The sequence below is a fragment of the Dendrobates tinctorius genome, unplaced genomic scaffold (genome assembly GCF_039654945.1).
Source record: "Dendrobates tinctorius isolate UK_male_01 unplaced genomic scaffold, ASM3965494v1 ptg000007l, whole genome shotgun sequence".
Taxonomy (NCBI): domain Eukaryota; kingdom Metazoa; phylum Chordata; class Amphibia; order Anura; family Dendrobatidae; genus Dendrobates; species Dendrobates tinctorius.
The window spans coordinates 53,399,422-53,415,653 of NW_027361675.1; the positions used below are offsets into that span (position 1 = coordinate 53,399,422).

Sequence of the window (16,232 nt, forward strand, 5' to 3'; positions counted from 1 at the left end):
GCTTAACTCCACACCACAGATAGCACAGCAACAGGACTCCAAACACCAGACTTGGCTGACACCATTGAGCTGCTTCTGCAAAGGTTGGTCTCCAAAGAGGAACTGTATAACCAACAGTCAGCTGATGCATCAGGTGACTCTATAAAGAATGGTAGGAGTGGTCACAACCTACATCAGCTGACCCAGCAGCACTGCAGTAACACCAGCAGGCCAAAGGGGAGAAAAACTGACATTAACCCCCGATGGCCTGAACGGCAAAAAGTTTTAATCTGAGAAGCCAGATCTGCCACAGATCCAAAAATGGATTGTGACACATTCCATTGCTTCTCGTGTTTCCATGTGGAAATGAGAATAAGTATGATCCCTCTACACTGTGACATCCCTTAAGATAATTGTAGACAGCTATTAAATCTCCTCTTAGCCTTCTTTTCTGCAAGCTAAACATTCCCAGATCCTTTAACTGTTCTTCGTAGAACACAGTTTGCAGTCCGCTCACCATCCTGGTAGGTCCTCTCTGAACTTGCTTCAGTTATTCTATCTCTTTTTCAAAATGTGGTGCCCAGAACTGAACACCATATTCCAGATGAGGCCTGACCAAAGAGGAGTAGTGGGGTATAATTACAGTACTCTATTGAGTATCTTGTTTGCTTGAACGCAATGCTCGAGTTCCCGACTTACATGTTTCGCAGCTGTTAGACTGCCAATAAATATGCAAGGATTGCCTGCCATACATGATACCTGATGACGTGATGCTTGGCACACTGTCTACAGTAAGCAGTTCAGAGTTGTTATAGGAGGGTGAGCATATCTTTAATAAATAAATATTTTTTTTAAAAAAATGACGTAGGGCAGCCCTATTTTTGACATCCAGTCAAGGTAAAACAGATAGCTGCAGGTTTATATTATGAGGCTTTGAAGGTCTCTGGTTATTGTGCCCTTTCCGGACTAAAAATACAAGCCCACAGCAGCCCAGAATTGTCACATTCATAAGATGCGCCAATTCTGGCGCTTTGCCCGTCTCTTCCTGATTGCCCTGATGCGATCGCAATTGAGGTAATATTTTTTTTGGGTATCAGCTGTGTAACGTCAGCTGGCATCGTACCCAGGGGTTAGTAATTGAGAGGCGTCTATCAGACACCCCATTACTAACCCAGTAATAAAAAAAAAAACTAATCCAAAAAAAAAACAACACACAGAAAAAAAAATAATTTCAGTAAAGACTCCCCCATAATGTCTCTGACATTACACAGCTAACATCAACCCCAACAAATATTCCCCCGATTGCCACCGCACCAGGGCAATCGGGAACAGCTGGGCAAAGGACCAGAATTGGCACATCTAATTGATGCGCAGATTCTGGGGCAGCTGCTGGCTGGTATTTTTAGGCTGGAAAGGGCTAATATTCATGTCCCTTCCCAGCCTGGTAATATCATCCCCCAGCTGTCTGCTTTACCTTGGCTGGTCACCAAAAATTGGGGGACTCCATGTAAGTTTTTTAAATTTATTTACTTACCAGCAGCGACCTGGGAGTCAGAGATGTGTCCAGGCATATTCCCCATGCTGTCATGCTGTTCCCGTTACATTTCAGTGCTTTTTCAATCCATTTCAGCGATTTTCCTGCTCCTCAGCCCTTCTGCTAGGGTCTGCCAAAAAATGCTGGGGTTTCCTATTGATTTTGATTACACACGCTACTCGAGTCGAGCGGGTCTGAGTGTCTGACCTGCTCGAATCGAGTAATGAGAATTCGAGCCTTTTAGTGTTCGGTCAGTGCTAGTAATTAATTATACCAAACAGAATGATAATTATTTTCATATGTAGGTTGAAACGCAGTCAATAACTGAAACAGAAATAGCTGTATAGGAGGCTTAAAACTGGGTGAGGAACAGCAGATGAAAGATACATCATGCTTAGTTAAAGTGATCAGCAATGTAATTAAAAGTGGTATTCACATCACTAAGATCCTATCCCAATATGTAGTAAGTGTAATAATAATATTAGCAAATACCTCCAATTAGATATGTAGTATAGTTCTTCTGATTTGCTATGTTGTTTATACCATGTGCAGGGCATTGTCGTAGCTTAGATATCCACTCATATAGAGACAGTTAGAAAGCTGTTAGTGGCCGTAACCATGGATATCTAAGCTACTGTAATGCCCTGCACATGGGGTAAGCGACATAGCTAATCAGAAGAACTATACTACATTTCTAATTGGAGGTATTTGCTAATATTATTATTACACCTACTACATATTGGGATAGGATCTTGGAGACGAGAATACCACTTTAAGTGAACATAGAAGATGCAAACCATATGCAACAATGTTTATAACAACAAGAGCTTTGTTTCCATTGTACATTGATAATTATATCACATTAGGTACTTACCATTGAATCTAAGGCAGATACAAGGCTTGTGATAACTTCATTTTTTCCATTAGAAACATTTGAAATCCACATATCAGATGTAGAGTCGTTCACGGGTCCTTCATACTGCTTTCCTACAAATGCCATATTCTAGAAGAGAATTACAATAGCATTATAAGTACTTCAGACTGGATCTAATGTGAGAGCAACTCTCTTGCGATAATATTTTTGTGATGCTTAGCAAAAATGCCAATATAGAATGCACAAAAAGAAGCGTAGAAGACATATTACATCTAACAATGCATGCATATAAATCTAAACATGCAGCATTTAATAAAAGATTTTGTTGTACATAATATATGATAGAAATCTGTTTACAAATGCACAAAACCAACATATACCATTAAGTGTTTCATAAATTATATTTTAGAAGAAAATATATTCTTTAAAATTGAATACGGTATGTACACTTTCAGCTCTCAGTGTGGTCTTTGTATAGCAATGTTTTTATATTACCAAGAAAGAGAAAATGACATATTTGTGTTATCTCGTGTTTCTCATAAAAGTAATCCACAGTTATTAATAACATTATTGTTAAAATATACAAAGAAAAAACAAATGACAAATGGAAGAAAGCTATTAGTTCTAAGCGCCAAGAAGTTTTAGTACATGTACATACATAAATATTTTGTATCGCTTTACTTAATAATTATCATAAAACAAAAGGATAGTTTATTCCACCATTGCTCCACTGATTGTTTACAGGCTGCAGTGGCATCACGACTATAGCCCACATCACAGCCACAGCCAAGCTGACATTAGATTCATTTTGCCTGAACCGCAAGTAGCATGAATCAGTCCATGGCTGTGTTAGTAAAGATTCTTCAGTTGTGGTCATAAATATTGGAACAGTTCATAGATAAGGAGTCTGGATGTTTTATTGTCCTCTGATTGGGGTCTGGTTCTGTGTTATGATGCCCCCACAAAAGGTCTGAGGGGCAAATTCCTTATAAAAAGACATACATCCATGCGACATATTCATTCCTGCATTGAGTGTGTCAAAGGTTGTCATGAGTTTATACTCCCAGACCCTTCTATCTCTCTGAGATTTGAAATTACCTTTCAATACAAGTAATTTCATGTCTATGGTGCTGTGATCAGGCATACAAAAATGTTTTTCCACAGGTATATACATTCTTTTTTCTCTTATTGTGTGGCGGTGAGAATTCATCCTTTTTCTAAACTTTTGACCTGTCTCCCCTACATACAGACCCCCAGTTGGATATTTAGTACTAATAATTAAGTACACCACATTAGATGTAATGCAGCTGAAAGTACCTGGGATCTTGTAGTCCTGATGTGAGTTGGGGATCTTTATCTTGTCTGTGGTCATTATAAATGGACAGGTTTTACATTTTTTCTTGGTTGCAAGGAAAGGTTCTTGCAGCTGTTGGGGAAGACAGGGAGCTTCTGACAATGATGCTTCTTAGATTAGGGGGTGGCCTAAAACACAAGGACTATAAAACATTCACACTCCTTATCTATGAACTGTTCCAATATTTATGGCCACAACTGTTTATCACTCTCCAATAATGATAATTCTGCTCATTGTCACTTGTCTTATCTATTGCATTATTTTTTTCTGTGTTGTGCATAATATGTGTTTCTTCAGATTTTGTGTTAGTCTATGCCTGATGAAAAGACCTGAGTAGTCTCAAAAGCTTGCAATTTGTTACCATCTTTTCAGTTAGCCATTAAAAGGTATCAACCACTGAGGACTCTCAATTCTAGGACACTGTTTAACTTTCACAACTTTGGTCTGCCATTGAGTTGCTCAATCATTGTGCAATCTCACACCTTTGTTGGCCAACGTTTACTTTGTACCCATCACTAATTTAATTAAATGGTACTAATCCAAACTGCAATCTCAGGTGACGAAGACAAGATGGTAAACCTGGAAAAATAAAAAAAATGGGTTTCATATACTATTGCACTTGCTTTTTTTCATTACCCTTTGCTTTCAATAGGTGAAAAGCGCTGAAAAAAGCTGAATGTTAGGTGGATTCATAACTGGCTTAGTGATCGGACCCAAAGAGTGATCGTAAATGGCTGCACATCCAATTGGAAGAATGTCTCAAGTGGGGTACCACAGGGCTCTGTCCTGGGCCCTGTATTGTTGAACATCTTTATCAACGATTTAGATGAAGGAATTGAGGGTAAACTGATTAAATTTGCTGATGACACAAAGCTAGGAGGGATAGCTAATACTAGAGAAGAGAGAGAGAAGATTCAAAAAGATATAAATAAATTGGAGCAGTGGGCAGCAACTAACAGAATGGTTTTTACCAGGGAAAAATGCAAAGTACTACATCTGGGCAATAAAAATGAAAAAAACATATACAGAATGGGAGGAATAGGGCTAACACATGTGAAAAAGACTTGGGTATACTAATAGATCACAGACTGAATATGAGTCAACAGTATGATGCAGCAGCAAGAAAGGCAAATGCAATTCTAGGATGTATTAACAGAAGCATACAGTCTAGATCACGTGAAGTCATTATTTCCTTCTACTCCTCTTTGGTCAGACCTCATCTGGAATACTGTGTCCAGTTTTGGGCGCCACATTTTAAAATAGACAACAACAAACTGGAGAAAAGAGTGACCAGAATGGTGACCGGTCTGCAAACCCTGTCTTATGAGGAAAGGTTGCAGGATTTGGGAATGTTTAGCTTGCAAAAGAGAAGACTGAGAGGAAACATAATAGCTGTCTACAAATATCGCAAGGGCTGTCACATTGTAGAAGGATCATCTTTATTCTTATTTGCACAAGGAAAGACTAGAAGCAATGGGATGAAACTGAATGGGAGGAGACACAGATTAGATATTAGAAAAAACTTTTTGACAGTTAGAGTGATCAATGAGTGGAACAGGCTGCCACGAGAGGTGGTGAGTTCTCCTTCAATAGAAGTCTTCAAACAGAAGCTGGACAGACATCTGTCTGGAATGATTTAGTGAATCCTGCTTTGAGCAGGGGGTTGGACTAGTTTTAAAAACTTTTTTTTTTTACTGCCACGTTTTCCTAATGGACTTGAACCTGTGATTGACTTTTTACTGGAATACAACTTGTACTATACAGCTAATAATAGCCCCCTGGTATCATGGCAGCCCACTGACCTCCCGCATTTGTGTCATGATGGCCCCCGGGTTTATGCTGCTTAAATGCTGCTGTCATTGATTGACAGTGGCATTTAAGGAGTAACAGTAGTATTGGGAACTTGGCTCTGATTGCTGCTGGCAATGCTGTATAAAACAGTTGATATCTGCCAGGTCTCCTGTAGGCTCAGCTTATAAGTTCGCTCATACACTTTCACCCAGTGTGTGGTGTATGTGTACGTCACAAGTCAGGAAGGGCTGAGTTTCCATATATCTAGGTTCAACTTCCTGTAATGTACAATTCTATGTATGGAACTTAAAGGGGTTGTACAGTAACAACAAATTGATGACTTATCCATGGAACGCTTACCGGTGAGCCACTGTGTTGTCCTGTGCAACCGTATAAGGCTGAGTTCACAATCCAGTAATTATGCATTTGAAACAGATCCATCAGCAATCAGTTATTTTAGCAGGACAAATTAGTTGTTAGCCGCTAAAGAACGTATTTTACTGGATGCATTTTTTTAACACTGAAGTCTATGGAAAACAGATCCATTAAATAGCCATCCGTTTTTCTTCCCTTTGAACTGGGTCTGTTTCAAACGGATGATAACTAGACTTGGCCTAATCATCACTGGACTTGGGCTAACAGTGAATATTGGACTAGTTGATGCAGCTAATTCATAATTCACTTACAAATAACTTTTAACCATTCATAAAAATTGCAAATTGATGATCTAACAAGTATTAAGGTGGGTTTACACTAGGAGATGGCGATTGTTAAATAATTGCCAATTGGGTACATAGAAATGTATCGACAATAATTTAGAAGCCTTTTTAGACAGGTTGACCGCTCTTCCCATGATCAGACAACGATAGGTAATAGATTGCTCTGTGTCCATAAACCGTCATTGTTGTATGCAGGACACGTCTTGCTTAGAAAGGGCAAGAATCATTTGTAAGCAAAGATTAAATAGTTTTAGTGAGGACCGAATGTTTTGCTCGTTCGTCAGGCTATTGGCAGCCTGTTTACACGGGGTGATTATATTGTTATTATTATGTTCCTAAGAATGCTCATTCATCAGTCAGCGTCACACATCTAGGTGTTGTGGTCCAAGCACGGACTGTGATGCACAGACTGGCCCCGGGGTCTTGTGACCGGAGGGTGACTGTCTTATACATGCCTATGGATGGAGCTGCTGAGTTTGGGTCAGGAAACCCTCGGGTGGTCTGTACATCATGCACCGTGACACTCCCAGAGTGCAGTCTGAAAACCTAAACACAACCAAGCAGCAGGCTCACAGTCAGACATCCCAATCTCAAAGTTCAAAGGAAATGTGTGAGTATTGAACTATGGCTGGTATCAACACCCAAACCATCATTGTCATGGAAATCTATGAATACTGTTAGTTCATGTCAGTAGATCTGAAATATGCCGGTGTGAAACTAACCTAAGGCTTTGTTCATGCTGACTTTATGGGGGTCCATTTTCAAAGGATGCGTTGTGTGGCAGATAGGGTAGATCAGCTGCAATCAGTATTGTAATAGATTCCACTGCTAATCTTTCCATGTACACCGCTTTGTTTCTGTCTTTATTGGGTAGAAAAACGAAGTAGGCAAATGTATTCTGAACTTCAACGGCAGCAGACACCTAGGCCCAAGTGTGAAGCGTGTCCTGAGCTGGCGGTATATATTAGGCATAGTACAGGCAACATAAACATCATCTCACATAAGACATAGCAGCATGTTTAGTCACTTTGAAACTTTAATCATTAGATATAAAAGGGTAGCGGCTAGTGATGAGCGAACGTTCTCATATAAGATGTTATCCGTGCATGCTCGTGTGCTACTAGAGTGACTTTGGCATGTTCGTGTGCTACTAGAGTGACTTCGGCATGTTCGTGTGCTACTAGAGTGACTTCGGCATGTTCGTATGCTACTAGAGTGACTTCGGCATGTTCGTATGCTACTAGAGTGACTTCGGTGTGCTCGTATGCTACTAGAGTGACTTCGGCATGTTCGTATGCTACTAGAGTGACTTCGGTGTGCTCGTATGCTACTAGAGTGACTTCGGCATGTTCGTATGCTACTAGAGTGACTTCGGCATGTTCGTGTGCTACTAGAGTGACTTCGGCATGTTCGTATGCTACTAGAGTGACTTCGGCATGTTCGTATGCTACTAGAGTGACTTCGGTGTGCTCGTATGCTACTAGAGTGACTTCGGCATGTTCGTATGCTACTAGAGTGACTTCGGTGTGCTCGTATGCTACTAGAGTGACTTCGGCATGTTCGTATGCTACTAGAGTGACTTCGGCATGTTCGTATGCTACTAGAGTGACTTCGGTGTGCTCGTATGCTACTAGAGTGACTTCGGCATGTTCGTATGCTACTAGAGTGACTTCGGCATGTTCATATGCTACTAGAGTGACTTCGGTGTGCTCGTGTGCTACTAGAGTGACTTCGGTGTGCTTGTGTGCTACTAGAGTGACTTCGGTGTGCTCGTGTGCTACTAGAGTGACTTCGGTGTGCTTGTGTGCTACTAGAGTGACTTCGGTGTGCTTGTGTGCTACTAGAGTGACTTCGGTGTGCTCGAAAAATAAGCTCAATTCCCAGTGGCTGCATGTCTCACGGTTGATCAACAGCCGCAACAGATGCAGAGATTTCCTGTTTGTTAGGCAATCCCTGCAAGTGTTGCAGCTGTCAAACAGCTGTCAGACAAGCAGCCGCGGGGACTTGAACATATTTTTCAAGCACACTGAAGTCACTCTAGTGGCACAGGAGCATGCCCGGATAACATCTTATCTGAGAACGTTCGCTCATCACTAGAAGCGGCCAATTTCCTTACATCGCGGACGCGGTATTGCAATACAACAGAGATCCTTATAGCTGTCATATATTATAAGTCATATTCCATCAGCATAGAAAATAGAAATTTTATTAGAAAACCTCATGCAGCGGGTGATGCATAGCCAGCTCCTCAACTAGAAAAAGAGATTTTCACTTATCAACGACTGCATACAAAAAAAACTACCAAACACAATTGCTTGGAAATGACCTCCAAGAAAGCAATGTGGATTTTGCTCTAACTGAAGTGTTCAGGCGGCACTGACATCCAGTGCCTAGCCGAGGAATGAAAACAGAGCCTGAAAGCATCATCCTCTACACAATCTCTGTGGAAACCTGCAAAGGCCTAAAGAAGAAATCAATAAGCGTGTTTCACTGCAGCTCTGTCAAGTAAACCTCATTAACAGAGAGAGCTATATCATAGGGGGTGTGCCTGCCCATGTGCACTATGGGGAAAAAGGGAAAAGACTTTTAATATTCAACAAAACATTTTTATTTATATTGTTATGCATCTGCAAGCCACTAAAGAAATATTTGTAATGTAGGGTGGATACTATTAGAAGAGAAAAATAAAATAAAATACAGTAAAAAATCCAAAATACTTGATCATCTCCTGATAGTAGAAACATGGCAAATATCTGCATGATTAGGAATTTTATAGGCGTTGTCCACTGTATCTTAATTATAACAGATGCGATGGGGACTTGATTTTCTGGCATTTGCTAATAAATCAGTATTTCAAGTTTTCCTCCTACAGTGCAGCCTTCCTCAAAGACCGTAAAGCTCTCCTGCCCCCAAAATGGTCCATGGAGGAGCATATGACAACATCTGTCCATCGGGTTCCATGCACAAAACACCGTACATGGGAAAGTGGTATTGTTTTTGCTCCTCTATTAGCTTCTCTTCTTATCCACTGAAAAGATTGAGATACTAATCTCACGTATCCAGCAGAGGGCAGACTGGGAACTTCTTTCATGATTACTTTCTCCCCCTCTCCACCTGAGGATGTATATTGATTTAGTCTGCTCCCTATTTAATGATCCTTTTTTCCCTCCCTCTCCCTCTTTGTTCCATCCTCTCTCCCTAAGTTTTTATAGTTTATGCTCCTTTTCAGTTATGCATTTCGATATAGATATTAAAAAATTAAAATATATATACACACATAATAATAACCCCTCTCCGACATCAGGCGTAAATGTATACTGATGTCGCACTCCCTCCCTTTGATGTGGGTTCCGGTGGTGTTCCCACATCTTTCTCTGTACATGTCAGCTGTTTTGAACAGCTGACATGTGCCTCTAACAGCCGCAGGTGGAATCATGATCCACCCGCAGCTATTAACCCGTTAAATGCCACTGTCAAACTCTGACAGTGGCATTTAACATGCGCTTCCGGCAATCACACCGGAAAACCGCCCATCGGTGACCCCCGTGATGTGATCGTGGGTCACCGGTGGGTTGGCCCTTCAGAACTCTATGGTTATCACTACTAGATTGCTATGAGTGCTGCCCGATGGTCGAAGCTCATAGCAAGTCAGCAATTCTGCTACATAGAGGCGATCTGATCATCGCCTGTACGTAGCAGAGCCAATCAGACAACTGCAGCTTCTAGTCTCCCATGGAGACTATTGAAGCATGCAAAAAGTAAAAAAAAAGTTTTAAAAGATATTAAATTCAAAAATAAAAAAGTTCAAATCACCCCCCTTTCACCTCATTCAAAATAAAATAAAAAAAATCAAACATACACATAGTTGATATCGCCTTGTTCAGAATCGCCGGATCTATCAATATAAAAAAATGAACTTGATCGCTAAACGGCGTAACGAGAAAAAAATCAATCCGCGATAATTACTTTTTTGTTCGCCACAACATTGCATTAAAATGCAATAACAGGTGACCAAAAGATTGTATCTGCACCAAAATGGTATAATTTAAAACGTCAGCTCGACGCGCAAAAAATAAGCTCTCATGAAACCCGAGATCACGAAAAATGGAGACGCTACGAGTATCGGAAAATTGCGCAAAACTTTGGAATTTTGTTTTCACCACTTACATAAAAAAGAACCTAGACATGTTTGGTGTCTATGAACTCGTAATGACCTGGAGAATCATAATGGCAGGTTAGTTTTAGCATTTAATGAACATGGTGAAAAAAACTAAACAAAAACAACTGTGGGTTTGAGGCGGATTCTGGGTCAGGACGCCTAGCAGTATGGCCCAGAGTTTATAACTCACAGAGGTAACCTAGGCAGGACAGAGTGCGTAACATGAAGAGAGTGCGCTGGGTGGGAGTTACAAGGCTTCAGTGACACAAAAGTTAAATACAGGCCATACTGGCAATATAGTTCCCTAGAGGGGAATGAAGACATGAAACCGTGGGTTAAGTAAAGGACTCTTGCTAATTGGACTGTAGTACTCAGCTGGGTTGTGGTGAAGTAGAAAAGAATGTTGAAGTATAGACCAAATGACTAAAGAGGAAGAAATTGAAACTATGAGGAAAATGCTCCATGTTGTAAAAGGAAACATTCATCAAGATGTGTATCCGCTCAACAGTATATAAATTTGTCTAGGTTAACTGAGTTAAAAGTTTATTTTTGACTTGTGGTCTCCATCATTGAACTGTCAGACATCTGGTCCTGGTCAACCCGCATCATCGGTTATATGCGGCCTGCAAGTGCGTAGCACCCCCATAGCACAAGTCCACACATCCAGCCAGGACCACCACCTCCTTGTAATGTGTCCGGGTGCAAGTGAAGAGTACCACGACCATTGCTACCGCCCCGCACCATGTTACACATCGAAGGTGGACATGCCCGTCTTCCCAGCTCATCGGTTAACAATAAAAGTTTTGGTTGTGAAAATACATACATTAATAAATGCTGTGACCAACTTTTATCCAACAAATTATATTGTTTGTGCCTTATTTAGGGGATTGGGGGATGGGCAGCCGCTATACAGGAGGTTTTAACCTGCCAGCAGTCTCATTTTACGAATGTGTCTAGTTTGAAAGATTGTAATGGCCAATATGGACTTGTGGACTAAAATATATATGGCTGTATTCAGCGGAGAAATAGGGGCACCAATTTGAAGCTATTTATCTGTGTCAATAAAGCCTGATTTGCTTCATAACCTTGTTGTGAGGATCTCTTCAAGGTGGTGAATAGTTTTACAAGGAGAGACAAGACCTGACAGACTACGTCCGCTTCGCGCCCAACTTCTACGGGTCCACTGGGTGCAAAACGGCCATAGTCCATCAGGTCTTGTCTCTCCTTGTAAAACTCCCGTGTCACCTGCATAACTGCACTTTATGATGTTATCCTTGTAAAGAAATAAAGGACTTTATCTTCAAGGATCGAATGAGTGCTGCAATTTCTTCTTTTCTTCTACAACGGTTACCATAAGTATGGCTGTGTCTGCATAATGTTCATTCAATAGTTATTTAACCATCAACTTACTTCTACTTTCAATTTATATCTAATTTTTTCTATTTGTGGGTTTCTCTTTTTCTGCAGAAAACACAACGCACCATAAATTCTGCATTGTTTGCAAAATATGTAAGAAAAGATACAGAATGAATTACCATACTGGAAGGAAAAATGCAGATATTTGATAGGAATTATTACAGAAAAAGATGATGAATGCATCAAATACACATAAGTAATCTGCCAAAAAGATAAATCCATGCGGTTATTTAGTGACATGCTAAGATACCTGCCTTATCTAACTGTAATCTAATACGACTGTCAGCACCGATCTGTGTGCCCAAATACTTAAAGAAAATGAGTGTCATGCAAGAAACTGATGGCTTGAAATTTTAATTAAATTGTAAAAAAAAATAATCCATGATAATTTATCTTTATTTTAATTTTTTACATTTTCCACTGATTTAAAGGGAATCTGTCATTCTATGATTAAGGGCGCATGTGCTGTCGCAGAAACGCGTCAGGTTCCTTTTATTTCCATTTGTTAATGATTTTCTAATAAATCTAGTTTTAACTGGATAGTTGTACCAGATTAAACCCTCATTTTTTCTGCCTTGGCTGCACTCGCCAGCGGGATCGGCACCCACTGGTGGAATTGCCGATGCAGCATGGTGAGTTCCTAACCTACCTGCCCTTTCCTCCTGTCATTTGTTCCATGCTGGCGAAACCACAAGCAGCATGTATCACAGCCTGGCTCTACAATTGCAGTAATGTATATAAGGCTGGGTTCACATTGCGGCACTAACGCAATGTAACGAATTCGTTAACGCACCTATTGGCTTCCATTATGGTAACGCATCCTAACGCATGTCCAAATCGGCATGTGTTAGTGATGGTCCGTTTCTTTGTGATGCACCCTCGAATGCGTAAGGTCTAACGCACAGTGAACGGACGAGTTCGCTGTGCATAGACAGCTATTGCTAACGCAATGCTACCATGCGTTAGCGCATGTGTTAGCACAATCGGTGAAAAAAAGACAATTCGGACATCAGCTTTAGTGCATCCGTTTAACGGATATGTTAAATGGACGGCACTAACGCGATGTGAACCTAGCCTTATTCTCTGAAACATTCTGGCGAGGGAAAGACTTTTCACCTGTAGCTGCACTGGGAAGAACCAGCCGGAGATGGAGCCAGATTAGAATAATCTGCGGCCATGTTCCCTCGTTGGAGCGCCACAGTATATTCTTAAGAGCGTAATAACCCTGGTTGTAATCGTGCAGCTAGGCTGACATTCATGCTGCCTACAGTTTAGGCAGCATGAATCGCCTGCATAACAGGTTCCCTTTAAGGCCTGTTTCACACTTCAGTTTTCTGGTGTCAGTCAAAATCCGCCAGAGTGTGAAAAAACGGATCCGTTTCCGTTTGATAAAAAACGGATGCACCGGATCCATTTTTGGTCGGATCCGCCACAGATGCCAAAGTCAGGAAATTTAAAGGAACTGCGGTTTGGAAAAAGAGAGAGAGATTGAGAGAGATTTTTAGGCTGCTTCCAGAACACTATTGAGGGTTAAAATGCTTGTTCGTGCAAATCTTACGGGCATGCGCACTTGCAAATAGCAGTCCGCCGCTAAAAAAAACATTTCAGAGTCCGTCTGCTCCGCCCCGTGAGACGCTACAATTCAAACGGATCCGTCCAAAAACAGATGCAACGGACGACCATCAGTCAAGATCCGCCGCTAATGCAAGTCTATGGGAGAAAAAAACGGATCCGCCAAAAAAGGGGCGGATCCATTTTTTTCTAAAACTGGCGGATTTTGACTGACGTTAAAAAACTGAAGTGTGAAAAAGGCCTAACTCTACTGTATTCCATAGGCTTGCCCAGTGTAAAAATTATGACTTGTGGATTACTTATCTCACGCTGCTTCTATACTGCTGCCCCTGGTCTTTGTTAAAAGACTGCAAAGGTGGAGTCCCAATTACAGCACGTGACCAGCAATCCAATCATTGGGCTCAGCAGTTCTTGTGCCATCTACATTAGCAACACCATTGGAGTCCAGTGATTGAGTAAACCGTTCGTAGTTGTGACAAAAAATATTAAAACAATTATGTACATAGTGATAATCGCCAATAATATACAAAAATAAAATTATATTATTTTAGATTTTTGTATTTTTTTCTTTGTTCTTATTATCACATAATCTTCAGCTATGGCCTGGTATTTTATATTTTTTTTAAATACAGGAAAACAGACCGAGTTTCATCACAAATTTGGTCAAATTAAAAAAAAAAAAGTTTCTCCACCTTGGCCTCATATGGAATCATGTGTCCAGTTCTGGGCACCACATTTTAAAAAATACATTGAAAAACTGGAGCAAGTTCAGAGAAGAGCGACCAGGATTGTGAGCAGACTGCAAATTATGTCCTACAAGGAACGATTAAAGGATTTGGGAATGTTTAGCTTTCAAAAAAGAACGCTAAGAGGTTGCGAAACATGTAAGTCGGGAACTCGAGCATTGCTTTCAAGCAAACAAGATACTCAATAGAGTACTGTAATTATACCCCTCTACTCCTCTTTGGTCAGGCCTCATCTGGAATATGGTGTTCAGTTCTGGGCACCACATTTTGAAAAAGAGAGAGAATAACTGAAGCAAGTTCAGAGAGGACCTACCAGGATGGTGAGCGGACTGCAAACTGTGTTCTACGAAGAACAGTTAAAGGATCTGGGAATGTTTAGCTTGCAGAAAAGAAGGCTAAGAGGAGATTTAATAGCTGTCTACAAATATCTGAAGGGATGTGACAGTGTAGAGGGATCATCATTATTCTCATTTGCACATAGAAACACGAGAAGCAATGGAATGAGACTGAAAGGGAGAAGATGCAAATTAGATATTAGAAAAAACTTTTTTGACAGTGAGGGTGATCAACGAGAGTAAGTCTGCCACGAGAGGTGGTGAGTTCTCCTTCAATTATGAGAGGCTGGACAGATATCTGTCTGAGATGGCTTAGTGAATCCTGCATTGATCAGGCTATTGGACACGATGACCCTGGAGGTCCCTTCCAACTCTAAAGCCCCCATTACACACTGCGATATCGCTAGCAATATCGCTGTAAAGTCACTGATTTTGTGACGTTGCAGCGATATTGCTAGCGATATCGCTGCATGTGATACTTCCTCCGACCGGCTCCCCCGCTGGTTATCACTGATCGCGCGAGAAGCTCCTGGACCATTCCTCGTCGGTCACTTCCTGCAGCGCTTCCTGTGGCGCCGACGAGCGACGCGTGGAGCCGGGCGGGAGGACGCAGGATCGCCGCGTCTGACAGGTAAGTAGCGACCCCCATCCCCAGCGATGTCGCTGGTGAGATCTGCTTGTGTGGCAGCTCACTAGCGACCACCTAGCAATGCACCAGCGATCCTGACCGCGTCATATCACTGGTCGGGATCGCTGGTGCATCGCTAGGTGTAACGGTACCCTTACTGTCTATGATTCCTATCTATCAGTCAGTGAAAACGGCATCACACTTATGGCATCCAAGTGCTGATTAGTTCACAGACCCATACAATTTCTTTGCTGGGTTTGATATGACACTTGAATCAATATCGGACTTGTCTCTGCGATTTTGCACAGACCACTCAGTTAATTTTATAGGAACCATTGGTTATTTGTCTTATATAATTGTGATATTATAGTGGCAGAGTATGTGGGTGATTGCCTTATAAAGGGAATACCCTTCATTGTATTTCTTGGATATATCAGGTGTTAATTATTTTGTGTGTGTCCTTCTTGTTTTAATACATATTCATGAGAAAGAAAATGAAGCAACCATGATGACTTCTTGGATGGTGAAGTTGCATTCACACATTTGTGTGAATGTTGTTATGTTGCCCGATTTTTGTATCGGACAGAACACAGACCCACTGAGCACGTCAACATTGGATCAGAATAGGACATGCTCTTAGTTCCACCAATCTCATGTTCAGATCCGCCATTTTCACATGTGTGAATGGATTTGTCAGACTTCACGGTCAGAGTGCTGTGAAGTGTGAATCTAGCCTAAGGGTGAATTCCCACGCTCCAGATTATGTTTATAAAATTAATTTTATAGCTAGAAAATCAGCACTAGAGGAGGAGTAGTAAACCTGCTACCATATAATCCTCCATATAATAAACTCCATATAACCTTGCCCTCACAACTGATTTGCAACTTTCTGCCTATGTACAGTGTACAGAAGAAAAAAGTGATCTGCTAAATGGATGCTCTAGCTCAGAAAGGCAGGAGTCCCCTGAACTAGATGGACTTAAAGTCTTCCTTCAACCTTAATAACTATGTTACCAATAGGTGAGGGAGATCGTAGAGAAAATGGTGTGGCATGGTATCCGCTAGCCTGAAGAAGAATGGATGTAAATTATATTTTATTCCAAAAGCCAATGAAACAGGAGGGAG

At 41.1% G+C, this 16,232-nt stretch overlaps 1 protein-coding gene across 9 annotated transcripts in view; it reads right to left on the reverse strand.

The window, feature by feature from the left end:
- The window catches only part of GTF2IRD1 (GTF2I repeat domain containing 1), a 190,039-nt gene that overhangs the window by 85,146 nt on the left and 88,661 nt on the right, over window positions 1–16,232 (reverse strand). For all 9 annotated transcript variants that reach the window (XM_073574760.1, XM_073574753.1, XM_073574772.1 and 6 more), the window contains one exon: window positions 2,388–2,516. In XM_073574760.1, the coding sequence (XP_073430861.1) occupies window positions 2,388–2,513 (126 nt within the window). In that variant the 5' untranslated portion in view covers window positions 2,514–2,516. The remainder of the gene's footprint in view (window positions 1–2,387; window positions 2,517–16,232) is intronic.